This window comes from Prunus avium, chromosome 1 (assembly GCF_965620075.1).
Source record: "Prunus avium chromosome 1, drPruAviu1.hap1.1, whole genome shotgun sequence".
In the NCBI taxonomy this organism is placed as follows: Eukaryota; Viridiplantae; Streptophyta; class Magnoliopsida; order Rosales; family Rosaceae; genus Prunus; species Prunus avium.
The window spans coordinates 51,715,110-51,741,939 of record NC_142284.1 but is presented as its reverse complement, the minus strand read 5'-3'; the positions used below and the strand labels follow the sequence as shown (position 1 = coordinate 51,741,939).

The window sequence follows — 26,830 nt, the reverse complement described above, 5'->3', positions numbered from 1 at the left end:
CGCGTAGGATCATTATGAGCGAGTCTGTTGTTAATTAGTAAAACACTTTTTTCACTAGTGACAATTTGTGGCATACTTATATAAAAAATTAAGAGTACAAATATTTTATTTCCATTTGTTTTGGCGTGTCCCTCTTGAATAAATAAAACACAAAGAAGAAAATAAGTAATTTTACGAGGACCATCCTAGATTGTTAAAACAATTGAATTTGTACTAATTTATGAAGTTTTACTTGTTTATAAGAGCATATATGCTTTCAAATTTCAATTACTTTGAAATTAATCCAACCTACGAAAAGGGGGATTCAAATTTAGGTGCAACGAGCGAACGCAATTCTATCCAACTGGCCTTACCCATATTTACAGTATGAAAATTTTCACTGACTCTTATTCTAGTGTTACTTGTTATATTGTTGAAAGGGGGGAGTCAAGCAAAATGGCATGATGTAATTTCATATTTTAGAATTTTATTTGTCTTAGCTGGGGAAAATTTGATTCCTTTGCCATTGACTTTTATACTGCCGTCAACAATAGTAACCTTCTCCTAGAATTTACTATAAAAAAATAAAATAAAAAATCACGTCCTCCCAATTAACATACATAAGGAGGTAAGCTGACGGTGAACACTCCAGAGTTCAAACCAAAAAAAAGATGGTGAACAAACACGGTTGAATGTTGGGTAAGTTACCACGTGGCAGACATCGAGAAGTGCAGGCTGAGTAAGGTGGGACCCGAATTTGAGGACAGCAATCCCGAGGTAAGTCTAGGTAGAAGAATGGATAAGGTGTTAATATATGTTGTTCTTATTTATTGCTGTGAGATATTTTTATTTTTATTTTTATCTGTCTATTTTATTATTTTGATTTCTACTTTTTTGCGTGAATTAAAAGGAAAGCCTGAAAAAGAGAGGGTACCTGGGCCGTTGCTTGGCTTGGAGGGTTTCATCTTTCACAGATTTTTTCGACTTTTCCATCCCTTTTTGTTTTCGTTTTTCAATTTTCTAATAAAATTTATTTTTTTCAAAAATTGGTTGATATTTCATGAAGTAATTTAGTATCTGTGGGGTCCAGTTTGCACGTGATAGAGTTTGGTGTAGTGTCAGCGGCCCATGTGAGTGCTTCGCTCGTGTCAAAAGCCAAAACTGACGGTGGTCAATGACACGTGGCGAGGATCTATAGCGCATTGCCTTTTCTAAGATGCTTGGACCGGATATGTTAGAATTTTAAATATATAATCATGCACGGTTCGTCATCTTATATTTTACGATAACGTGCAAGCACGTGCCACGCGTTGCCACGTGCGTCCCCTCTTCCACTCTTCCAGTCAATCTCCGGTGGGAGAGCAACAAGTCATGTGGTTTGGAGGCGCAAGTTATTTCCTTTTATTTTTCCCGGTGGTTTGCTTGTCACAACACGAGCCAATTTATGGAACAATGACATGGTTTCTGAGTCATTTTAGGTTCAATTTTTGTTGATAATTTATATTTAATAGGACGGTCATTTGTGTGTCAAATATTGAAATATAGATACAAGGACTAGTAAATTATAGGTTTGATGGTATTAAGAAAAGTTCAAGGAGCGAGATGCACCAATGCACACATCAACCGTTGGTATCGGAAAGGTATGCGCACATTAATTATTGACAATCACCCACAAGTACGTGGACGATTGTCAAAATCATAACTCACTAAAATTATAATATAAGGAATAATATCAGTAACGGTTATCAATCATTCACATGAGCGTATATAGATTGCCGAAAACATAGCTCATTAGGGTACTACCTTTGTAGTACAAAAGCAGAAAATGGAAACAGTAAGTAATTGAAAATGAGTTTGATTTCAGTTTTCCTCACTGTCAAAGTTAAAGTGGCAAAGGTGTAATGTATTGAGAAAGGGAACAAAAGTTGCAAGCTGCAATGCTAAGCTATATTTTGAAATTTTGGGTAAATGTGAGCGTGGACCAAAAGTTGCTTAGTCAAATGAATCGAGCAAGGCCTGAAAATCCTGAACCAGCCTGACAGGCTTGTGTTGCAAGCCCAAGCAACATTTTTTCTTTTCCAGTTGTACGATTTGAGGCTTAATAGGAGGGAGACGGAGCAAGGTGGGGCAAATTTACCACTTTGCCAACCTAGCTCCATTTTCCTTGGTGGGGGTGGGTATAGGCTGGGTTGGATCAGTTTTAGTCCTCCAACTCGTAACCCAATTTGATATATAATGGTTTATAATTTCTTATACTCAAGATCCACTTATTATTAGGTCAACCCAATTCAATTTTTTTGTGATCGAGTTGTGCGGTTCGGTCAGGTTAACTCAAAATCAAGCTTACTTTTAAATTTTGGCTTCCAACTCGTAATCCAACTTATACACACCGGTTTATGATTTTTTGAACTCAAAATCCGCTCATTTTTAAGCCAACCCAACTCACTATGATCAGATTGGATGGTTTAGTCATGTTGACCCAAATTGTGCCCACCCTTAGTCCTTGGTAGTTGGTTTCTTTCTTAAGTCATTACTTAAGCTTTTTGATACTTGCAAATATGCAAATGCCATTTTCTTTTCTAACCCAATGCAACATGTAGGTTAAGGCCTCGTTTGATGCATAAACCCTAAATCTCTTTTCGGAAGGAGATCCGAAGAGATGAAGGACCGAATTGCCCTCTTAATATTGGGCATATGGCACTCAAGTGCTTTATTGGCAGCAATTTGGATGAAATTGTTTGGAAGCTAATATCCATCGTGAGTTTGAGCTGAAAAAATAATCTAGGGTATTAAGTTCAATTATGGTGATAGTCCAAAAGCGTATTGGACAAACAAATGGGTTGAATTCGAGTATTGGGTTATTTGAATCAAATCCCATCACATCTCCCGTCCAACAAATGCGCACACAAGGCACAAAAGAAAATGGGTTTGTAGTTTGATGAGGGCTTAGCCTACATAAAACCTATTACAGCCCAATAGAGGCCCATACAAAATAATTATTTTCAATTTTAATTTAATTAATTGTGGGACTGGGACGAAGCTTTGTGATTTGTGATGGAGCAGTGAAAACTCAGCTCAGAGCTGGTAGCGGAGTCAGATCGAGACACAGAGAGAAGCAATGGACAAGAAGCAGAGCAAGCCAATGGAGCTCTTGAATACGATGGTATCAGAGCCGTACTATCTGCTCCATTTCTTGGCTTTCTTCTCCTACTTTGTCCTCCGGACCTCCGTAGTCCAAGTCCTCTCTACCCACATCACCGATCGCCTCCTTCATCGAGTAATTTCCTCTCTCTCTCTGAAACATCATTGACAATGCATCGAATTTGATTCGTAAATTTCACCTTATTTTTATTGTTTTAATTTGTTTCTAGGAAATTCAAGCGGCTTTGGCATTTGGGCTCTTGACTGCCGTCAAGGTTTGGACTGTTTCAACTTCAACATTTCATGTTAAATTTCTGAATGTGTGTGAAATCCATGTTTTTTTTTCTGTTTTTTTCTTTGGGCATTTAGCTGTTGTTTTATTTTTATGATTTATTTGCAATAGATAGTGAGGGAAGAAACGTGGGAAGGATATATTGCTGATACGATCTTCTTTGCAAAGGTGACCAATCTAATCTCATTCCCACCACTTATATTATGGAATATGGATCTGTTACTAACAAACAAATTCACAATGTCTGTTTTCAAATTGAAGTTTCATATTTTCTCATTTCCTATTTTTGACTCAAGGTAATTGTTTTTGTTTTTGTTTTTGCAGATTTTTGTTATTGGTCTTACTTTAATAGTGGATTACCACTTGACTCTCTGTTACATAGTGGTTTTTACAGGTGGGTATCTTTCAAATTCTCTTTCTTTCTGCAGTGATATATCTATATACAAACACACATATATATTGACCCAAATGTACATTTGTTGTGGTTTTCTTTCGTGCAGTAATATACATTTTCACACAACAACCTGCCTTTCAAAAATTAGGTACCCAAGAAAGCCATTTCTTTTTCCCATGTGCATTACGTTGATTAAATGCAAATTCTAAACCACAAGTTTGGCTTCCTATATAATGTCCTAAACTAAAAATTGTTTCTCTATTTTCATTTTGCGAGTTCTCTCAGGCACTTCTAGTAAATTAACACCATTGCAGTTGGAAAGCTTGCTGACTGAAGGGAGCACATCAAGACTTTGGCTGGTTGGTTGCACAGACTTTTTTCTCAGGATTTTTTCCTCGTAATAACTGGTGTATTGAGCTATAGGCACAATGATAATAGATTTACAAAAACAGTTAAATGTTAGATTTCTTTCTCTTGATATGCTTAATGTGACATAATTTATGCAGGTTGAATTTCGGGCTGCATATTCTCCTGCTTGCATACGCTCAAGTCGGTGCTTTCCTGAGCTCTCAATTACGTATGTGTGCCATAATTCCCACCAACTAATGCTCATTAACTTGAGAGAGATAGATTTGGATCAATATTTCTGGCTATTGTGATCATTTTACTGTTGCTCCTTTAAATTGTTTTTGTAATGGTTTCTGTTAGTTATTACTGAATTTTTCTGGTTGGTTGCAAATACTTATTGGCAGATATTCCAACAAAAATTTCTCTTTTGGAATAGTTGACCTCGGACTCTTCCCAAATGCTGCAGAGTATTTTGGAATATCTGTCTCTGGTAACTGATATTTCATAACAAATGCTAAACGTAATTTTTATCTTTGCTTGAAATTCATTAATTACTTTCAGATCCACTGTTATGTAATATATCTTTATCTACGTTTAGTAACTGGCTTACTGCTCAGCAATCCTTATTGAGACCATGAACTTGCAGGGAGCATGAGCCAACTTCCTACATATGTCTTATTCTCGCATGGAGATGAAGTTGCGCGCTATCCAGAACCAGATTTTCAAGCAAAACCTTTTGGTCCTCCCATAACTAAGGTACTGCGACAAATTAAATCACGAAGATGGCAGTCAATTTTCCTGTGTTCAGTTCTTTCTAATGGCAACCACCTGAAAGAGTGAAATTTAAAATAAAAAAAGCTTTGACGAATGATCTATAAAAAAAATTAAAAAAAATTGATACGGTTTAGTTTGGTTTGGTGTTTTGATGATCCCTACTTTATTGACCGCAACTTCTGTATTTATTATTGCTTTCGTTGCTGCACCATTTCATATTCAACATAGATAGGCATGAGAATCTCTGATCTCTGGGGTTAATTGGGAAGCATTGTTGATGCTGTTAAACCTATGTCATTTGTAGTTTCAGTCTTTGGTCTCAAATTGTTTAACTTTTCAGTAACCTAAATGAGACTGAGGATTTGGGTTGGGTTCACCGGATTCTAATCATCCAGCTTTTTGAGTAACATAATGAAATTTGCTAGTTCAGTCTATCACGCTTGATAAACTTCGAACTAGTGAAGATTATAATTCAGCAATTTTTTTTGGTATTGTTGTATGATTTCATGTTAATATGGTCTGAATTCCCGAGAATTATTTCATTTATGGGCTTGATTGTTTGTGTTGCAGAGATTTCTTTCCCGGTACTTCAAGCTTGATCGGCACCTTCTGGAGTATATAAATGGCAAATAGGATTTTGACATCGATCCACACTATATGCTCTCCAACATCAGAGCTTCCAATTTTGATTCCTCTTTGTATGTCCACATATGTTTTGAGGGTGTAAAGAACATGTATTCAAGTTTAAAACATTTCCCTCTGATTTTACATGGAAGACGAGAAAAAGTTCCCATTTTTGCTTGATTTAGTGTATGTAAGAGTAGGATGTATTTTTAGGTCAGAAGTAGCATAAATTGAACTCTGAATCAGTTGGAAATTTGAAATTCTAAGAGCTCTTGAATTGTATTGAATCTATGATTGTATTTGCAAAATAGATGACCCTGTTGGACTAACAGAGCTGGGCGGGGCCTATGTTTGGAATTGGAAGCATAAGGCTTAGAGAGAGAGAGAGAGAGAGAGCCCACAAACAAAAGCCAAAGTTGTGGGCCTTGGATTTGGGATTTGGGAGCAAAGCAAGTAACTATTGGTGGGTGGTGGTGGTGGTGGCGCGTAAAGTAAAAGCAAACCCAATATAAACGCCACGTCAGAGAGACTCAGAGGTGCAGTGGGGGGGCCCAGCTAGCCGCTTAATGTACTGGCGGTGGGAGGTGGGAAAAATTAAATAAACAACCGAGATTGGCGTCGCTCATTTAAAGAAAGTGCCGCCGCCGCCGCCGAATATTCTCTCTACCTTTTAAAAAATTTAATGTGATTTGTGATGTGAGGGGGCGCCGATGGATGAGATGAGAGATGAGAATATCAATCAAATCAGGATCATCAATGGGTGACCCCACAATCCAAGGTGGGCCCCCCTCACTAGGCAGGCTTTGAATTTGCATATCCAAGGCAGGCGATCCCATCTCCATCATGTATCTTGTATTTGGTTGTTGTCGGGTCACGCTGTCATGTCACGCCGAGGCCGTCCCCTCTCTCTGCCACTTTCCCTCACTCCCATTAACTCGTGTTTCGCGATGTGCCCTCCCTCCTCCTCCTCCCAAAATAAAATGAATAAATTTCTTCATAAATCTTATGCTCGTCCTTCGCGTGCGTTTCTCTAATTTATATTATACCATAAAGCTAGCTGCTTAACCAACTCTAATTCAAATTAAAAAAACTTAGAAAAAGAAAAGGTCATTCTACGGAAAAACACTTGTGTGGAATTAGAATCACATTATTTTCGTTATATCATTGTATGTTAAGTGAAGAAGTTATCACGTGTCATACCGTGATTGGTGCTATTGCCATGCCAACTCTTCTTCTCTCTGCTTCAATTTCATCTCATCATAATCTTTGGATTGTTCATTATATCTACGTTTTGGGTCTTAATTTTACTTTAAAATGAAAAGAAAAAGCTAGCTATCGCTAAAGAAACTGGGTTGACAGAGACTGGTACAAAAGTGGGAATGATGCTGTTTACAAGGAGAAAAATGAGTGCTTAAAATGGCGAAGCAAAGGAGTAATTGATTTGATTTGAGCAAGTAAAAGATGTTTGCCGAGAGCAATAAATAAAAGTAAATTTAGCATTTTGGGTAATGAAAGCTGGAGCTGGAGGATATAATTGAATTGGGGGCCGCAGCTCTACAATTAAGTAATTAATAAATTTGGCAAATTAAAATGAAAGAGAGGACAAGGAGACAGCGGTGCGTCGTGTCACAGTAAAAGGAGACGACGACGACGACGATGAGAGAAAGTCCGTTACGTTGACGAACCAAAACGCACGCTTCCCAATGTCACAAATAAACAACAACTAAGAGAATGTCACTCTGACACCACCGAAAGAAAGCGACACGCGTACTCTTCTCAGTGGTCCCCAACACCCACTTCCCATGTCTCATCCTCATTTGATACTATAGACTACGACTACAACTTGTCCTTACAAAAATGTATATCACTAAGATATGGTGTAATTATGGATCCCGAAGCCTTATATTTTGAAACTCTGCATTTATTTGTATTCTGCAACATCTAAGTCATTATAATAATCTAACGACACTCATCTGTATAATTAACTCTAATTTAACACTATTAAGTTTAAATAAATTAAGGAGGGTGTATTCAATTTTGAATTTAAATTATTTTAAAAGAGTTATAAAGTGGATGGAGTTTAATTGAATTTAATTGAGTTTTACTGAATTCTACAAACTACACATAGTTTTTGACTGAATTCGTGTATAGATTTTAATTGAGATTTATTATTAATTTTAATGGAGTTTATAGCACTAAAAAAAAAGGATTTAGGGGTGATGACGATGACGGTTTATGGGTGACGGTTGGGCATGTAGTGCTGGAGGAGGTAAGGGTGGTGGCGGTGGGAATAGCGGCAAAGGTGTCGATGGCAGTGGTGCTGGGGGGTGGCGGTGATGTCGGTTGTGGTGGCGGCGATGATGATAGCCATGATAAAATGGTGGTAGTAGAAATTGTGAAATCATATCTTGAGAATAAAAATAATATATCTATCAAAATCTCTGAGGGGAAGCAAAGATTTTTCATGGCCTAAAATTAGTCTATAATCAAACAAAATCCACAACTTTTTGTATTTTTTTTAAAATCAATGGGTAATTGAATACACCCAAAATTTTATGAAGTCTTTTAAAATCGTGATTAAATACATCCAAATTTGAATGGAATTTAAAAAGTATGAATTGAATACAACCAGAATAGTATAGACTTCTATAAAATTGTGATTGAATACACCTGAACTTTTAAACTTCTTTAAATTCTTTTAAAATCTAAATTGAATACACCCCTAAACTAAAGAAAACAAAACAAAAACAATAAAGAAAAAACCATAGCCACCAATGACACACCTCACCCCCCCCCCCCCCCCCCACACTCACGGCAACCCCCTTTCCTCCTCATAGCCGACCTCCTCTCTCTCTCTCTCTCTCTCTCTCTCTCTCAAAAGAATTAGGAATTTCTCTCTCTCAAAAGAATTAGGAATTTGCTTGACTGAGCAACTATAATGACGTCTTCACCCTTACTAAATATCGATGCTGCCATTTTTATTTTATTATTTTTGATAGGATTTCAGTCGGGGTGGGATAGGATGCATATGATGATAAATAAATATAAAAAAAAACCATAACTACAATGATGCACATTCATGGAAGAGATGAAGAGATTTGTGGAGAGGAATCAGGGGTAGGATAGGATGGCAATCGCAAGGTCAGGTGGGAAGGAAAGTATGGCTGCTTTGTTTTTTATTTTATTTTTATTGTTTTGTTTTAATAAGTTAATTAAATATATACATGTCAAAAGTTAAAAATTGGCGTGTCATATCTTGAGTCATTAGATTATTAGAATGGTTTAGATTTTGCAAAATACGGGTAAATGTACACTCGCTAAATGTATAGGTTTGAAATCCGTGTAATTAAAATGTGGTATTAGAGTATGGTTACGTGGTATAATAATATTAACTATTAGAACACATGCATGTGTTATATCATGTGACATTATTTCAAGGAAAATGCTAGAGGCACTAACTTTGGGCACCACCTTGGGCACCAACTGTCTAACAGAGCGTGGGACCCGTTGTATTGGCGGGCTCCACCTCTATTAAAGAGTTTGTGCCCAAGGTGGTGCCCAAAGTTGGTGCCTCTAGCACCACCCTTATTTCAATATCATGTAATAATTTTCTTTGAAGTATGCTACTTTTTTAATGTGAGAAATTGAATCCCAACACCGAAGACCATGCATAAGATATATGGCTGCTATTAGATCAGTTTTCTCAAGTTTCCATTTATCACGTTTATAGAGAAGCAATAATGGTGGGGAATCAATTGATGAAAAAAGAACGCTCTTACAATAATTCATGTATTTGGTTTTGTAATTTTTCTCTATGTCTTTAGTAGGTTGTACTCGGATATGTATGATATTAAGATTCCAAAGGAATCTAACTTATGATGCCTTTTTGTTTATAAATAAAAAGGAGGCCCCAACAACAATATACCCTTCCTCGCCCAAAATCTCATATTGTATTTCCTTTGTTCATAACCAAAAATCAAACCTAAAAATCCCAAATTATTTTCTTTTCTCTCTCTATTCTTCTTCTCATATTATGATTTACAACACATAATAAATAATTTCACCACATTATTTTATAAGTATAACGAAATATTAGATAATACTAATATGTAAATCAGAAATATAATTTCTTGAGTGTATATCATGATTCTATATCTTTCTCATCACGTGACATTAGAGCAACTCAAGCGAGGAGCCCAAGCCCAGGGTTGAGGGAGCCCAAGCCAAAAAGCGAGTTCCAACGGGCCACTTTTGCCCGAGCTGGGGGTGGGACCCACAAAGATAGGCTAGCCCTAGGACAGCGCGAGCTCAAGCCCCAGGGGGGAGCTGACGTCAACATGCGGTTCACTTTCAACACCAAATCCTCATACATTTTCTTCTACTTATACTATGATTCACTTTTTACTCAACATTTTATTTACTTTCAAATTGTATTTTTATTTATCATCTTATGGCTTTTTCTATCGAAACCGGTTATGAGATAAGAATTTTATAATAAATATTGACAAGTACGAACCCAAAAATTTTATCCGAAAATATTATCCAAATTAATTATTTAGATTTAAAAAAAAATGAATAATATTTGCCCTATGCCATGACAGCGTGTGGAAACACACATTGCTTTTTGTAAGGGCAGCCACTATTCACTTGAATAATAGTTGCCCTAGTTCCCTTGCCATGACAAATGGCAAATGGGTGGAGTTGCTCTTAAGTACATAAAAAAGTAGTATATACCCAATTTGTGTGGAAGTTTCCGGCACGTGGGAAACAAGACAATCCGCCAGATCTTCTTTCGGAGGGCGGAAAGTGAAAGAAGGCAGAAAACGAAAGAAAATGGTAAAACATGAGATGAGGTGGGGTGGTGGCGAGGAGCACGTTGTAAAGCTGAGGAGGAGTCTTCACGCGTGCGGGGGCCACATCTAACTTTGGGTCCACACGTGTGGACCACACCCAGATATGGTCTGCTGGCGTCGACCACACTCTACACACCAATCGACACATGTCGGCCAGCGACAGGCCCAAACTTTTTACTTTTAAAAAAAAATTCACATAACTTTGGTGGCACGCTTCTCTATCCTACCACCGGAAGTGGCGGGGTATGCCATCACTTTTACCAGCCCACATGCTAATGTCACAGCCCGTTGACATATGTAAAATTAATTAGTTAGTTAATTATTTTAAAAGAAAAATACTTCATTCCGTACTAAGTGTGAGTATGAGCTGATATATTCTTGCCAATAACAGTATCATTAGTTTTTCTTTTTGTATTTTTTATTAATTATTTTTGCAAATGTGTCAAACTATAATTTACAGTGTGATTCATAGGAATAAAAAGTATCTCCTTACAGTTACAGGAAGAAAGTAAGCGGCATCCTTAATTAAAATAAAATCAAAACCCTTGCTTTAATTTTCTTTTGTGTTAGGCCATTGATGTTGGCATGCCTCCTTATCTTTTAAGCTAGATTAGGACTTTTGGGGGGGTAAAGCTTTTAACTTTTTTTTTTTTGGGTCTTGTAACTTGTATAATGGGCAAAAAAGTGCCATATCATTAAGGTGAAATTTTGGATTTCAATTGAATTTTAAAGTCTATCTTAAGATTTGGAGCAATTTATAATCAAACACCACTTAGTTTGGTCTGCCATTAATTCCTAATTGTAACCAATCACATAGCAAAGGATTATATGGTTTGTTTACTCTTTTTTTTATTTTCCCTTTTAGTGACGGCCAACTTTGAGGGGTGACAATTTGAAAATTTGATGATGGCGGATGAGAGAAGACCATACATCATTGACTTGGCAAAATTGTATTGACTTTTTCACTCAAGAAAAATATGGTGGAAGGAAAAAGTAATTGTATTTCTTTTTCTGAAGACTGAAGGGGTTTATTTTTTAATAAGAAAGTGATATAATTAGGTAGCAACTTTTTAACCTACGACAATTATATCGAGCTGCAAATTTTTTCAATCCGTCTGTGACTTGTCATACGACTAATCAACACGCTAAACCAAGATTAACTAAGATGTTAGATTAGGGTTTAGCTTAGCTAGGGAAATGGATTTTCTTATATTGGAAGACAGTGTTCTTGACAAGTAAGTTGGAAAATAGAAATGGATACGGCATCGTTTTCGATTGATTAATTAATTAATTAATTGGATCGGAAGTATAAAAATGTCTTGAGGTTAGTTAAGTGTTTTTTTCAATTAAAGTTGCTATGGTTTAGGGCAAGAGTATAGAATTAAACTTAGGGTTAATGTTTGATTATGGATTAGTAATAGATAGTAGGAAGAAAACGTGTTGACTTGCTTATTTTATTGAAGAGATCTGTTTGTTGAATTACACATCATCAATACGTAAGGATGAATATATTGGGTCCAAACTTAGTCATCACTCCAATATTTTTCAAGAACACAAATATAAATATGAATATATATATATATATATATTAATCTAAGAGATTAAATCTAAATCTCATGTTGAATGTATAATTATTTTCTAATTATAAAGCAACTCGTTGGACACTTGTGCATGACAACATCAACGTGCAATATTGCTTGACAGCCAAACTACATATATAAAAGTTTATTATGTTTATATAAATATATATATATATATATATATATATATATATATATATCTATATATATGTGTGTGTATGTCATGTATATATTATGCATGGGATTTGGATTATGATGAGATGGAAAGGAGGAGGTGAGGGTATATGAGAAAATGAGGCCGCATGCGAAAGCCCTCATAATTTTGTCTCGTTTACACATGCAAGGCCAACCATGGTTTTTACACATTTACCTTTCACTTCATTTTTTCGACATTAAAATTGGAGGGTTCAGATCAACTCACCATTGTTGTGTGGCATCATGTACATGAAACTGTGGATTGATGAACAGAAACTCAGAGATAAAAAAAAAAGTCCTGGAGTAAAAAAAAGAATTAAAAAGAATTAAAAAAGGAGAAAGTCAGAGAGACAGAGTTTAAGTGTTGGAAAGTGCCCAAACAAACCACACTGCAAGAAAAGCAGAAGCAGCAGCAAAAGCAACAGCAAAACAGAGTGAAAGAGAAAGAGGGAGGGAGAGAGAGAGAGAAACAAAAATGATGTGAAAACAAGAAATGGTCTATTATTCCTCTTCTGTCTGTCTGGTATTATGGGGTTTCTTTCTCTTCTTATAAGCCATTCTCTCACTATTAAAAATCTCTGCTTTATTATCATTTCTACTTGATATATATAGCATACTTTGGAGAAAAAAAAAACAGAAAGCATATACACAATTGTCATCAAGTTTCAGCACGACTCTGTGACACTGCCCATGGCTTCCAAACAGAGAGAAGGACAGAGATTTAATTGATTGCAAAGGCCCCCAAAAGAAATTATAGAAGATCTCCAAGCTCCAAGTTTGTCATATCAATCATGATGAAGAACTAGTCCATTGTTATGATTTAATGAAACAACAGCATCCCATTAAGCTTCTTTCTAGCTTCTGGGCATCAAGCAAAGCTTCTTAGCAAACCAAAACGGTGAGTGGGTTTTGCTTAGAATCATCCTCGAATCGAACCTCTTGTTTTTATGATCCATGAGCTTACAGATCCATACATTTTTTTGTTTTATGTTTGTAAATTATTATGTGACTTTGATGTATGTAGTGAGGAGGCCTATATAGGTAGGGATGATGGCGGTGACGTCAGCCTGCAAAGATGGTGGGATGAAGATGCAAATGGACAATGGCAAGTACGTAAGGTACACACCAGAGCAAGTTGAAGCTTTAGAGAGGTTGTACCATGAGTGCCCAAAGCCCAGTTCTATGCGTCGCCAGCAGCTCATTCGCGAGTGCCCTATTCTCTCCAACATCGAGCCTAAGCAGATCAAAGTCTGGTTCCAGAACCGCAGGTACTGCCACCTGTTTTCTAATTTCCATCTTCTCGGTTCATCAAGTTTTCAAATTTCTCAGTTGGGTTGCTTTCATTGGTCTTTTTTGTTGGTGGGTAAGATCAAGTTTGCGACTTTTTTGTATTGTTTGTTTTGAATTTTCTTTGCTTGCTGTGTTTTTGCAGATGCAGAGAGAAACAGAGGAAAGAGGCGTCTAGATTGCAAACTGTGAATAGGAAGCTGACCGCAATGAACAAGCTTCTGATGGAGGAGAATGATAGGCTGCAAAAGCAGGTGTCTCAGCTTGTCTATGAGAACAGCTATTTCCGCCAGCAGACACAGAATGTAAGCATTCATCTCCAAGGTTCACAATATCCAGAAGAACAAAAAAAATTTAATCTTGGTTAATTTTCTTATAAAAGATGGAGAATATGATAAGAAAAATCCAAATTTTCACCTCAAATTTTTTGTTGATTTTTAAATTTATTTAGTTAAGTTTTCTTCAATATGGTTTTTTTATATTTTCATCCTTCTTTCTTGTATTGCAGACGAACCTTGCCACCACAGACACAAGTTGTGAGTCGGTGGTGACGAGTGGTCAACACCATTTGACTCCTCAGCATCCACCAAGGGATGCCAGCCCTGCAGGGTCAGTGAATAAACTTGAAATCTGATTTATTCTTTCTTCTCGTTGAGTCTTTTTCACTCTTCGTGCTTTATGCAATTGCCTTGTCTTTGTCCCTTGTCCTTCTTGTTGTTGTTATAACTTATATATCAAAATGGCTTATTTGGGATGTTTGTGCTTTGTTTGTTTTCTAGACTTTTGTCCATTGCTGAGGAAACTTTAGCAGAGTTTTTATCAAAGGCCACTGGAACTGCTGTGGAGTGGGTCCAAATGCCTGGGATGAAGGTGACTCTTTCTCTCTTTTCTCTCTTTTCTGTCATCATCATCATCATCATCATCTTCTATTGTCTTGTTAACATTTATGCTCTCCTCCAACATCTTTTGTGATTATCAAGAAAATTTTATCAAGCCTACATGGCTTTGCTAACCTTCTAAGCAACACTCAAACCACATCACCATCTCAATATTTTTTGGACAGACTAATCTTTGCTTTAACCCTTTTGGGTCCCTCATTCATTTCATTTTTCCCTTTACCCAAAGGCAATAGAATATTTTTTGGATTATTTTATTTTCACATAATTATCTGGTATTTGGAAAAATAAAAATAAAAATGCAGGCTTTTAAAGTACACTGTTTATCAAATGTATAAAGTTAATAAGATAAGATACTTTCTGATTTTAATTTTTGGGTTCTAAATTCAATATCTTATTATGTTGATTTTGAACTGCACAGCCTGGTCCGGATTCCATTGGAATCGTTGCTATTTCTCACGGTTGCACTGGTGTGGCAGCACGTGCATGCGGCCTTGTGGGTTTAGAGCCTACAAGAGTAAGTTCTTCTCCAGTTGGTCTAGTGATTAAGTACTAATCTTGGTACAGTTTTGTAAGAAAGATTAATTAATTAGTGATGTTGGTGTATATAAACAGGTCGCTGAAATCCTTAAAGATCGGCCTTCGTGGTTCCGAAATTGCCGATCTGTGGATGTGCTAAATGTGTTGTCCACTGGCAATGGTGGAACCATTGAACTTCTTTACATGCAGGTAGGTTTTGCTCTCTAATCTCATATTTTTGTTGTTAGTTACCCTTTCTGTTTTACCATTGTTAACTTAGGACCTACTTATCAAAATTAAATTTGGAAATGTTTGTCTCTGTAGCTCTATGCACCCACAACTTTGGCACCAGCTCGAGACTTCTGGTTGCTGCGCTACACATCTGTTTTGGAAGATGGTAGCCTTGTGGTATGCAACTCTTGAATTTTTTGATGAAAGGAGCCAATAATTTTTGCCCTGCAAGCCCTTTTAATTTGGTGTCATTTTCTCTTTTTTGATTGTAGGTTTGTGAAAGGTCACTTAACAACACTCAGAATGGTCCAAGTATGCCACCAGTGCAGAATTTTGTGAGAGCAGAAATGCTGCCAAGTGGGTATCTGATTAGACCTTGTGAAGGTGGTGGGTCAATCATCCACATTGTTGATCATATGGATTTGGAGGTATGCAGAACAGGCTTTGCTTTATATGTTGAAGCAATGTCATTTCCTGGCTTGATTGATTAAAATTTTGACTTGGTTAATTTGATTACTTAAATCTAGCCTTGGAGTGTACCTGAAGTCTTGCGCCCACTTTATGAGTCTTCAACACTGCTTGCTCAGAAGACAACGATGGCGGTAAGACTGTTTTCTCCTGTCCTGTCTGATGGCATATAGTTTTTTTATTTATTGGAATTTTGTGTCTGGGGAGATGAATGTGGGGTTTCTTACATTCTAATGTCGACATCTTTTCTTGATTCAGGCTTTACGCAACTTGAGGCAGATTTCGCAAGAAGTTTCTCAGCCTAATGCTGCTGGCTGGGGGAGAAGGCCTGCAGCTCTACGTGGTCTTAGTCAGAGATTGAGCAAGTATGCTATGATTCAATCTCCAAATTGTTCTTGGAATGGTTGATCAACTTCTACCTATCGAAATCTTACAACTTTTGTAATGCAGGGGCTTCAATGAAGCAGTTAATGGGTTTACAGATGAGGGGTGGTCTATTTTAGAAAGTGATGGTGTTGATGATGTTACCCTTCTTGTGAACTCGTCCCCGGGCAAGATGGGTGCAAATCTTTATGCCAATGGAGTTCCATCAATGAGCAATGCTGTGTTATGTGCCAAAGCTTCCATGTTACTCCAAGTAAGGATTTTAAATGCGTTACAGCCAATAACTAACAGAATTAAGTTGAACTAATCACTAAGAACAAGCAAAGTGACTTTCAACATGAGAAAACATGGTTTTTTCTCTCTCTCTTTCTCATTAAATAAACATCGTCTTATTACCAATCTGTGCTGTTTCCTTTTCCTGCAGAATGTGCCTCCAGCCATTCTTCTTAGATTCTTGCGAGAACACCGATCGGAGTGGGCTGACAGAAGTATTGATGCTTATTCAGCTGCTGCTATTAAACCTGGTCCCTGTGGCCTACTAGGGTCTCGAGCTGGAAGTTTTGGAGATCAAGTTATTCTTCCACTAGCTCACACAATTGAGCATGAAGAGGTATGTACTGGTCATTGAATTTTTCCTTCGAATGTAAACATAATCGCTCACATAATACGCTATCTGAATTCTGATATGTTATGGCTTCTCTGTAAACAGTTCATGGAGGTCATTAAGATCGAGAACATGGGCCACTATCGAGAAGACATGATTATGCCTGCAGCTGACATTTTCCTCTTGCAAGTAAGTGTATAATTTTTTTTCCATTTGATTTATAATATTATGTGCTTGCAGTATTTGATGAATCCTTATAGTTAGGCCTTGTTCTTAAATTCTTATTCTTTTTAGTTATTTTTGAATCCTTACTGACTATAGTCATTGGCTTTTTGTTGTTTCCGGTTGCATGGTATACCAGCTATGCAGTGGAGTGGATGAGAATTCGGTCGGGACCTGCGCTGAACTAGTCTTTGCTCCCATTGATGCATCATTTTCTGATGATGGTCCAATTCTACCTTCCGGTTTTCGGATCATTCCTCTTGATTCTCGGATGGTAAGCATTCATCTTATATGAAATATTACAAAACTCTCTCTTATTATGGATTTCATTTTCTCCTCTTTTGTGGCGGTGGTATCTTATATGCTTAAATTATTATGCAGGATGCCCCCAGTCCAAACCGTACACTTGATCTTGCCTCTGCTCTTGAAGTTGGACCCGCAGGAAGCAGAGCATCTGGTGATAATGCAGGTCACTCTGGAAATACAAAATCTGTGATGACCATAGCATTCCAATTTGCATTTGAAATTCACCTTCAAGACAATGTAGCTTCCATGGCTCGCCAGTATGTCCGCAGTATTATTGCATCAGTACAGAGGGTAGCACTGGCTCTCTCCCCTTCTCGTTTTGGTTCTAATTCTGGTTTCCGGCCACCACCTGGCACTCCTGAAGCACAAACACTCGCTGGTTGGATCTGTCAGAGCTATAGGTGAGTAACTAGACAAAATTGGTTAGATAGAACAAATTCTTATCTTACAAACAATTTTATTTATTTATTTATGCGATTGCTATGTCTTAATTCACTTTCGTTTCAGGTGCTATCTAGGAGGAGACTTACTAAAAAGTGAAGGAAGTGAGTCCATTCTCAAATCTCTTTGGCATCACTCGGATGCTATCTTATGCTGCTCTTTGAAGGTATATGGTTACCATTTTTCTTTCCTTTCTATGTCTGAAATATGCCGTTTTCAGCCTATTCATCAAGGTTTTCCATTCTATATATCTTTCACTTAGAAGTTGTGAGGCATGTTCCTTTTATAACAATTAAAGTCTTCCATAATCTAATTTCATAATTTATGCAGGCATTGCCAGTTTTCACATTCGCAAACCAGGCAGGCCTTGACATGCTCGAGACGACGTTAGTTGCACTTCAGGATATTACACTGGAAAAGATTTTTGATGACAATGGAAGGAAGACCCTATTCTCTGAGTTCCCACAGATAATGCAGCAGGTATGTTGCTTTGAAGTCCAGCTAAGATTTGGACAAACATTGAAGGCCTTGACATGCTCTGTTGATGACTCTCACTTTTTTACTGTTGAAATAGGTGATTAATTAACCTGACCTTTCTTTTTCTTTTTACCTGTGTTGGGGGCTGCAGGGTTTTATGTGTCTTCAAGGTGGCATATGCATGTCAAGCATGGGAAGGCCAATCTCTTATGAGAGGGCAGTGGCATGGAAGGTGTTGAATGAAGAAGAAACTGCTCACTGCATCTGCTTCATGTTCATCAACTGGTCATTTGTCTGAAACTTTGGACAGAACAGAACATAGGATTTAGATTTTTTTTTTTCTTTTTTTAAAAACCTACAGTAGAAATTAAACCTCTTCTTTGTCATGAGCATGTGCACCAAAGGTATATTGGGCCCAATGTTTTGGGTTATCCTCTATTCTTTGAGTTTTGCTTTATGCTTTATTTATATATGAATCATAATGCTCCTACCTTTTCCTATCTTTTTTTTTTTGAATCTTTTGAAAAATCAACACATATTAGCACTGTATTTTGAATGCTTTTTATGATCTCACCGAGGGACAAGCATTACTTGTTCAAAGGTATGCTCCAATGTAGTTGTCAAACCAAATATGCTAGTCATCCGCTCTTTCATAAAACCAGTTCCCCATGGTACCGGTGTGCAGTTTACGATTCTTACTAACTTTGACAAAAAAGAATTCCCATCTCTTTTCTGTGTTTAAATAGACTAATCCAAAAAAAAAATATATATATATGTAATGCGCAATTGCGGGTACAAATCCAATCATTCACATTTGCTCATTCTTTAATTTTTCTTTAGTTAAGATCAGAATATAAATGAATAACATGGTTTAAGTGGTAATCATCACATTAATTAAGCTTCTTCTATAGGGTAATCACTAGTCAGATAAGCTATCTCTTAATTAGTCTTTACCCCACCATATTGGATGTTGTCAAATTCCTGATGCTTTGCTTCAATCAGAATATATATGTGTTTGCATCAAAGCCCGACAAAGCATAAACGACATTAATAAATTAACAAAACACAAAGATTTAGATGATTCGACTTATGGCCAATCTTTACGTTTATGAACAAAGAAAACAACACTTCTTTTTTTCTTTGTTCTGTAACACGTTTCACCATGTGGTAGCACCAAATTATTTTATTAACTTGAGTTCTTTGAATCACTAGTAAAGCATCTTCTAGTATGAGTTTGTTACCTACTGACTCACACAAACAAACCCAATGATGCTATATATATGGGGCTTTTTTATTATTTTAGATTATTGAGGAGAATCGAAATTCGAATGATGCTATATATATGTGGGGCTTTTTTATTATTTTAGATTATTGAGGAGAATCGAAATTCGAACTTAAAACCTCTTTCAGTACTATGTGAATTTCGATTCAATCCTATGAACGTCAACGTGTGTAGTAGGTTTCGATTTGTTGAGAGGATGCAGTTTACTCATCATCAGTTACTAAAGTTTGCCCATGTTGTGGGGGTATACTTGACTGTGAGGTAATGGCTAGGGTTTGTTTAATGAGTGTTCTTGCTGTGATATATGCGATGGGATGCACGTGTATCCAATTATTGTTACTACATCAAAATTCGAAAACAAAACCCACCTGTCTTCAATCAAAGAAACACACAGAAAAATGTTTGATTTTTGATCTACAAAAGTAAACCAAAAGGGGGAGGCAAAACGCACGTCAGGACATGAAAATCTTCTTATACACATACACACCCTATAGCTCCCCACCTCCCCCCAAATGAAAAATAAGAAAAGAAAAAGAGTATATAATGAGAGGAAAAGGAGCTTTTTGAATGGAAAGAAGAAGGGCAAAGAAGCTTTTGCATGGTCTCCGAGAAACCATCATTGAAATCTTGAGGCTTTTGAGATGAAATAGCCTTCGAAAAAAAATATGGATCATATCCGTGAATGCCAGCAAAACTGAGCTGGGTTTGTTCTTAAAAATGTCAGCTACTTTAAACTTATGTGTTTAGACTGACTCTTTAGACATGGAATCTTGTAACTATTATGACTACTGCTTCTGCTGCCGATATAGGTCAGCTGTACAGATTAAAGAAAAGGATTTGTATCACTTTTCATCATTGCTAATAGGATGATAATTAGAAGCTGGAAATCACTAATCAAATTGTTAATTAATTAAGAATCATAATTGCAACTATAGAGAGAAGGCAAGCAATTAAGGTCACACGAAAGATTTTCTTCCTGGTATCTAAACGAAAACTCTTTGATCGATCTTTTTACCCCCCACGAAAATATTCAACAAGATGCTAAACTAAACACATGGTTTAAAGTAAAATTAAAGGTTAATCATAGCACGAATTGTGTCTTGAGGTTGTAAAACCCTTTGACCATTGTTGGTTTGAAATAAGAGAAAAAAGGTAGAGGAAGAAGTAAAGCAAAAAGGCTAGCCAAGTGTGCTTTTACATAATAGATATGAATGCAGCTTTGTGATTGTATAGAGCCAGTTAATAATATTCTTTGGCTTGTTTTTTCAACTGGAAAAGGCCTGCCCGAGCCCGACAATGGGACAAAAAATAATCATCAAAGGATCAGATTTTAGTACAGTTGTTCCCTGCAAAAGAAGAGCCCCATATATGTTTGCTAGTTCTTTGACCTAACTCACTAATCACGACTATTCAGTTCCCACATTTTCTCTTCTTCCATGAGTAATACTATAGCCAAACAATTCAACCCTCTGTTCTTGTTTTTGCTTTTTCTAGCTCCCTTTTTCCTTTGTATAAACTGTGCAGTAACTAATTATGCATATAAATTATGGAAAATTCTAAGGTATATACACATAAATTCTCCTATGCAGACGTTTGAACGTTATTATTGTGCAGGCCCGTGTATTTTCTACAACCTCTTCCCCATTTCCTCTCTATTTACAATGGCGTCCATACAATCCGGATGAGAGAATAAATGTAATAAACTTTTCCTTCAGGGTTTTAGTTGTTATAAAAGAACAAACAAATCTGACAGATCAGGGTGAGCACTGTTGTACATGTTGGTAGGTCGTAAGAATGAAACTGACGCTTTCACGCATGCCATTAGAAAGAGGGTTTATTTCAATTCATCTTTTTGGTGGTCTTTCTTCTTCTTTTTTCCTTTTTTTTTTAATTATTTATTTATTTAAGGAAAAGACCCACCTTAATGGTCCTATTTCCTATCTCATGCAACCCATAAAGAAAGGGAGAGGAGGATGTGATATGATTGCCTCAACCCATCTTTTCTCTACTGTAAATTACTTTTTGGATCAAATATATTATAATTAACAATCAATTTTTTTTATCTTTTTATACAAGTGATATTTTATTTTAATTTAATCTAAACTATAGAGAGAGGAATTCGAACTCCACTCTAACACATCCGCTCTAGTCAACTTGGCTAAACTCATGCATGCTTAACAATCAAATTTTAAAAGAATACGCCATGCACATATAGAAAAAGAAGAGGGGAAATTCATAATTAACATGCATATGAATGAATTAATGGACCCAAAAAGTATATAAAATAATGCAGTAACATTTAGTTTATATATATATATATATATATATATATATATATATCTATCTACAGTTTTACACTCACTAGTATGTCAAACATACCATCAAACAAAACATTTGAGCTATATATATTTATAGTACTAACAATTAATTAACACCTTTATGTTACAAAATACAACAAAAGGTGGTAATTAATTAATTAACACTTACATTACGTTATAATAAAACCAAGAAAAATTAAGAAAAAAAAGAAAGTTAACAAAAAAGAAGCTGAAAACTCGAACAAAAATCCTTGAGGGAAAAAAAACTCAAAAAGGTGAAGAAACTTTTAGGCTAGAAACACAAGAACTTGTCCTCATAGTAGAGTCTAGGGTTTTATACAGTTCATCCGCGCATGGTCTTGCGGTGGGGTCCCTAGCAGTGCAGTGAAGGGCTAGGTTCATGGTTTCTACAATCTCGTTCTGGTTGCTCGACACGTGTCCTCTAATCATGGGGTCTGTCCACACGTCAAGATGACAGTCGGAGTAGCAATACCTAGCCCACTCTACAATGCTCTCGTGCACGCCAAATTCCGTGTCGGCGGGGCCTTTTCCGGTGAGCAATTCGATCAGGACAAGCCCAAATCCATAGATGTCACTCTTCTCTGTGATGCCTTTGCCTTCTTTAGCTTCTACAAGATATGAAGAAAAAAAGTTGGAGCTTTAGAATTTAGTTTAGAGCATGGCTGGACTCATTAATTTTGTTCTCGAAATGATGTGACGGTATTTTATTTATTTCAAATTTCGGTTCGTTTAACAAGTAAGATACTGATATGACATGTACATATAGAAACATAGTTTAATTATAATGTATGCATGCATGAAAAATGGTACTCAAGTACGTACCTGGAGCAATGTATGAAGAAGCAGTGAACCCCTTGGAGCCCGGTTGAACCATTCCGGGTAGACTCAATCGAATTCGAGGCTCATCTTTCGCATCTACGATGACCTTCTCCGGCGACACACGACCGGCAACAACACTTGGGGAGCAACGACAATGCAAGAAGCGTAGAGCTCTCGCAATCCCAAGGGCAATTTTCCGGCGCTGTTCCCAGCTTAAATTCCTCAGAACTTGGCTCAGTACTTTGCCTTCACAATACTCATAAAGCACATATGCACCCTTTTGGGAGTGGCATATTCCGATCAATTTGATCACATTGGGGTGCCGAAGCCTCCCAAACTCAACCATCTTACACCAAAAGCTAGGTGGAATTGAATTCATGGTATCTTCTTTAACCACAAACTGCATGCCATTCAAAACCGACTCTCCTCTGTACGAAATCCCAGTCTTTCCCATTGCAATGACATTACCCTGTTTGGCTGCCGAGAAAATATCATGAATTGTGACTGATCTCGAAACCTTTGAATCAAAAAACTGTAGTTCCCAAATCCCACCTTCGCCCTCCACTGTTTTTACCTTCAAATCGTTTCTTCTCCGCATTATAACAAACACATAAGCGGCAACACCAAAACCCAATAGAGCAACAAGAGAACAAGTGACGACAAACCACCAAGTTGGGTTTCTCTTATCACTCTTGCACAGCGGTAGACCACTCGTGGTGGTGTCACCGCCGCCGCAGAGGTCGTTACCGGCCACCGCGCTGGCGTTTATGGCCAGAAACGCCGCGGTGGACGGCAAAGTCCCATGGAGTTTGTTGTGAGAAATGTTGACTTGGACGAGTGATTCTATAACACCCAAATTCCGCGGAATCTCGCCGAAAATATCGTTTTCGGACAAGTCAAGGTCCCCGAGAACCGGCATATCCGAAAGACTGGTTGGAATCGGACCGGTGAGGCGGTTGTGGCTGAGGTCGAGACTCACGAGTTTCATGCATGAAGATAACTGTTTCGGGATGGGACCGGAGAGCTCGTTGTGAGAAAGCTTCAATTGCATTAGCTCCGATAAGTTCCCGAAACTCGGCGAGATAGTCCCCGAAAACCGATTTTCGGACAAGTCCAAGTTCTCCAGCTTTTCACTTCCAAAATTATCCGGCAAGTTCCCGAAAAATCCATTTCTCCCGATATTCAGCATTTGAAGTGAGGGCATGTCCCACTTTCTTTCACCGATTCTGCCGGAGAGATTGTTTCCCGAAATATCCAAGAAGTAGACAAGCGGGAGTTTGGTGAACTCGGCCGATATCTCCCCGGAAAGCCGGTTGTTCTGGAGTCTGACTCGGCCCAAGCTCTTGCAAGAAGAGAAGCTTCGTGGGATTTCGCCTTCGAGCGAATTGGAGAAGAGGATGAGCTTGAAAAGCCGACCCGAGTCGCATAGCGTATCCGGTATTTTCCCTGTGAGACTGTTCGTGGAAAGGTCCAAGACAGTGAGGTTGTTTCGGTATCCAAGACGTCTCGGGATTTCGCCAGAGAACTTGTTTGACCATAACTGAAGGACTTGAAGCCGAGGCAGAGAAGCCAAAGCGCTGGGAATTTTTCCCGTGAAGTTGTTGGAAAAAAGGTGAAGAATTTCCAAGTTTTGAAGTTGACCAACATTTTCAGAAATCTCACCCGAAAGAAAATTATCACTTAGGTCAAGAGAAACGAGCTTCTCAAGCCCGAACAAGGACTGTGGAACGGGGCCTGTGAGCTTGTTTCCGTAGAGAAAAAGGTACCGAAGTTGAGTGAGGTTGCTGAGAGAGACTGGGATTTGGCCTGTGAGCTTGTTGAACACAAGATCGAGATGATTCAGTTTAACAAGGTTGCCAATCTGTTCTGGGATTTGTCCAGAGAGATTGTTGTAGCCCAAGTAGATCCACTTCAAGCTCTTTAGCTGGCCTAGTTGGGTTGGAATTTTTCCGGACAGTTGGTTTGAGGCCAAGGTTAAGTCCTCCAAGCTAGACATGTTTGATATAGAACTTGGGATGCTCCCCACCAAAATATTTCCTCCGAGATCAAGAAACTTCAAGCTCGAAAACGATCCGATGCCGTCTGGGATTTGCCCTGAAATCATGTTGTTGGACAAGTCTAGTACCTCTAAGGATGCGACCGAGCCTTGCGGCACGACCCCGGTGAAGTTGTTGTTGCTGAGGTTAAGATGCCGAAGCGAATTAGACACACCGACGAACATGTCCTTAGGAAGCTGCCCTGCCAGTTGGTTGTTCGAGAGGTCGATGGTTTCGATGTGGGACAAGTGGAAGATCGAGGATGACAGTTTGCCGGAGATGTTTCTTCCGGAGAGCTCGATCGCTTTGATGTAAGAGGAGGAGTTGTTGTTGTTGCAGGTGATGCCATGCCAATTGCATGGATTGTTGGACGAGGTGGTCTTGTTCCAGTCTGAGAGGAAGTTTAGAGGGTCGTTGATGGAAGCCTTGAAGGACAAGAGAAGCTGAAGTTGATGCTCGTGGCCATCGTCCAAAGCAGACGTTTGATTTGAGAAGAAGAACAAGAACATAAACATGCAGGAAATGAGACATGTTTGATGAGGTCGTCTCCTGGCCATCTTCATCATCATCATCAGCTCAAAGTTTATAGCATCCACGTGAAAAGCACTGAAATAATTATACAACGTGTAATTAACATGAAATCATAACTACAAAAAATTACTGAAATTTCTTAAACAAGTTTAAAGAACGTACTTACCACATTAATTTTCATGAATTTATAATCAAACCCAGCAGCAATTTTCTACAAGATTATAACCACAAATTAGAATAAACAAAATTAGATTATAGTAACAACAATTTGAGGGGAAACAAATTTGACTGAAATTAAACAACAAAAAAAAGGGAAAAATGTCTGCAACGTACCTGATTGGAGAAGTTTGAAACTATTGATAAAGAGTTTGTAAGTGGGAGAGAGTGGGAGAGTCGGGTGTTTAAATAGATGGAGGGTTGAAGGTGGGGGAAGTGGGCAAGGAAGTTGGGGATAATTACGAGAGTGGACCTTGGACTTTCTTTAGAATGCATGATGTTTGAACACGAACGGTTGAAAGGGAAACAGGGACAGATGTTGGAAAAAAGACTCTGATTTTTGTCGGGTTATTTACCAAATTACTCTTTTGACTGGCTGACTGACTCGCGCCATGATGACTGGAATTTGTAACCGTTGTTGAAGAGCTTCTAAACTTTATATGCATTTATGCGTTTACTGTTCAATTTCATTTTATAGAAAAAATAAAAATTGAAGAGGCAAATGACGTAGCTTTGTTGTGGATGCATTCGCCTGTATGTGAATAGGCAAATCACTGGAATATTAGCCATGGACAAGAAACAAGAAACTTGTTTGCATATGTTGCTTATGAAGAAGGGAAGGATTCTGTTAACAAAATTATAGCTTCAAGAACAAGATTAATAATGAATTGGAATTTTTTATATTTTTTGGTCAAAAGAAAAATTATATTTAGGGAGGAAGATTTGCATTTAACATCATATCAATATCGAGATGAGTAAGGAGCAAACAAAATTAATCCTATAGTGAAACATGGTGTACTAGGGTAATAATTTCTTAGGAAAACTTAAAACTGAAGCCAAGCTGCAAAGGACTCACTAGTGTAGCGGTTTGGAGCAAATACTCTCCCCAAGAAAGGTCTTGATTTCGAGTCCTAACATCCATGTAGTGTGAGTTTAATTAGTATGCTAAGCCCCTCTAAATAGAAAAAGTCCTTTAAAAAAAAACAGCCTTGGTTTTATTCCTGATAGCTAAAAAGGGGTCAAAGTTTTGAATCTCAACTGATATAACCCTATTTTCAATTTTTTGATAACATAAGTTGTAACAATTTGACAGCTATATCCATTCAGATCTCATGACCAAAGTAGCTAGATCTCTTGTTTGCAACCTAAGAAGAATAATCGATTTCTTCAAACGCAATATTCAAAGGCTTGCATTGGTTGGAGTTTCACTAATCATTGATGCAATATCTACACCTACTTGTGATGTCATTGATTGGTTTGTTTCTAAATAAAAACTTTGTCAGACAAAATTATGGCAAATGAATAATCAAAATTATTCTTCAAGCTCACTTTTTGTGTGTTTACATGCTGGAATAAATGGAACTTAGTTGGCAGTGGAAGTAATTCTAGGGCTCAAGTGAGGGTAACTTGGTAGCTAGATAGAAGTACAGAATTGAACAATATGAACTACTTCCCCTACATGTAAAAGCAATATTCTTCAACCCCTTTTGTTTGGACTAGTGTAGCTTTTCATTATTATCTAGGATTCTCCTTGTGATGATCAGCAGCACAGAGGAGAGAGAGGGAGAGAGAGAGAGAGAGAGAGAGAGAGG

At 37.5% G+C, this 26,830-nt stretch overlaps 3 protein-coding genes across 4 annotated transcripts; 2 read left to right on the top strand and 1 right to left on the bottom strand.

The window, feature by feature from the left end:
- The first annotated feature begins 3,010 nt into the window (after positions 1–3,010).
- Positions 3,011–5,839, top strand: LOC110761158 (Thioredoxin superfamily protein). Its single transcript, XM_021963565.2, has 10 exons — positions 3,011–3,256; positions 3,351–3,395; positions 3,524–3,580; positions 3,737–3,806; positions 3,913–3,954; positions 4,092–4,165; positions 4,313–4,383; positions 4,559–4,644; positions 4,801–4,910; positions 5,499–5,839. Exons 1-10 carry the CDS (start codon positions 3,098–3,100, stop codon positions 5,559–5,561), a joined length of 777 nt encoding a protein of 258 aa, XP_021819257.1. The 5' UTR covers positions 3,011–3,097; the 3' UTR covers positions 5,562–5,839.
- A 6,748-nt stretch (positions 5,840–12,587) lies between these two features.
- Positions 12,588–18,517, top strand: HB-8 (homeobox-leucine zipper protein ATHB-8). The gene is made up of 19 exons (XM_021963757.2): positions 12,588–13,078; positions 13,205–13,448; positions 13,613–13,772; positions 13,976–14,076; positions 14,247–14,337; positions 14,785–14,880; positions 14,979–15,092; positions 15,207–15,290; positions 15,386–15,541; positions 15,641–15,715; positions 15,840–15,946; positions 16,032–16,218; positions 16,390–16,575; positions 16,675–16,758; positions 16,931–17,065; positions 17,173–17,498; positions 17,605–17,704; positions 17,869–18,018; positions 18,167–18,517. The coding sequence occupies exons 2-19, from the start codon at positions 13,228–13,230 to the stop codon at positions 18,311–18,313; spliced, it is 2,520 nt and encodes an 839-aa protein (XP_021819449.1). The 5' UTR covers positions 12,588–13,078; positions 13,205–13,227; the 3' UTR covers positions 18,314–18,517.
- A 3,145-nt stretch (positions 18,518–21,662) lies between these two features.
- LOC110761329 (Leucine-rich receptor-like protein kinase family protein) lies at positions 21,663–25,420 on the bottom strand. Of its 2 annotated transcripts, XR_015833151.1 has the most exons (5): positions 25,356–25,420; positions 25,189–25,233; positions 22,459–25,097; positions 21,781–22,244; positions 21,663–21,732 (listed from the first exon to the last, which is right to left on the bottom strand). XR_015833151.1 is itself a non-coding variant. In XM_021963790.2 (4 exons), the coding sequence occupies exons 2-4, from the start codon at positions 25,191–25,193 to the stop codon at positions 21,883–21,885; spliced, it is 3,006 nt and encodes a 1,001-aa protein (XP_021819482.1). In that variant the 5' UTR covers positions 25,194–25,233; positions 25,356–25,420; the 3' UTR covers positions 21,663–21,882. The 2 variants fall into 2 exon arrangements, 1 of the variants encoding a protein (XP_021819482.1); XM_021963790.2 differs by having other exon boundaries at positions 21,663–22,244.
- Between the last annotated feature and the right edge of the window lie 1,410 nt (positions 25,421–26,830).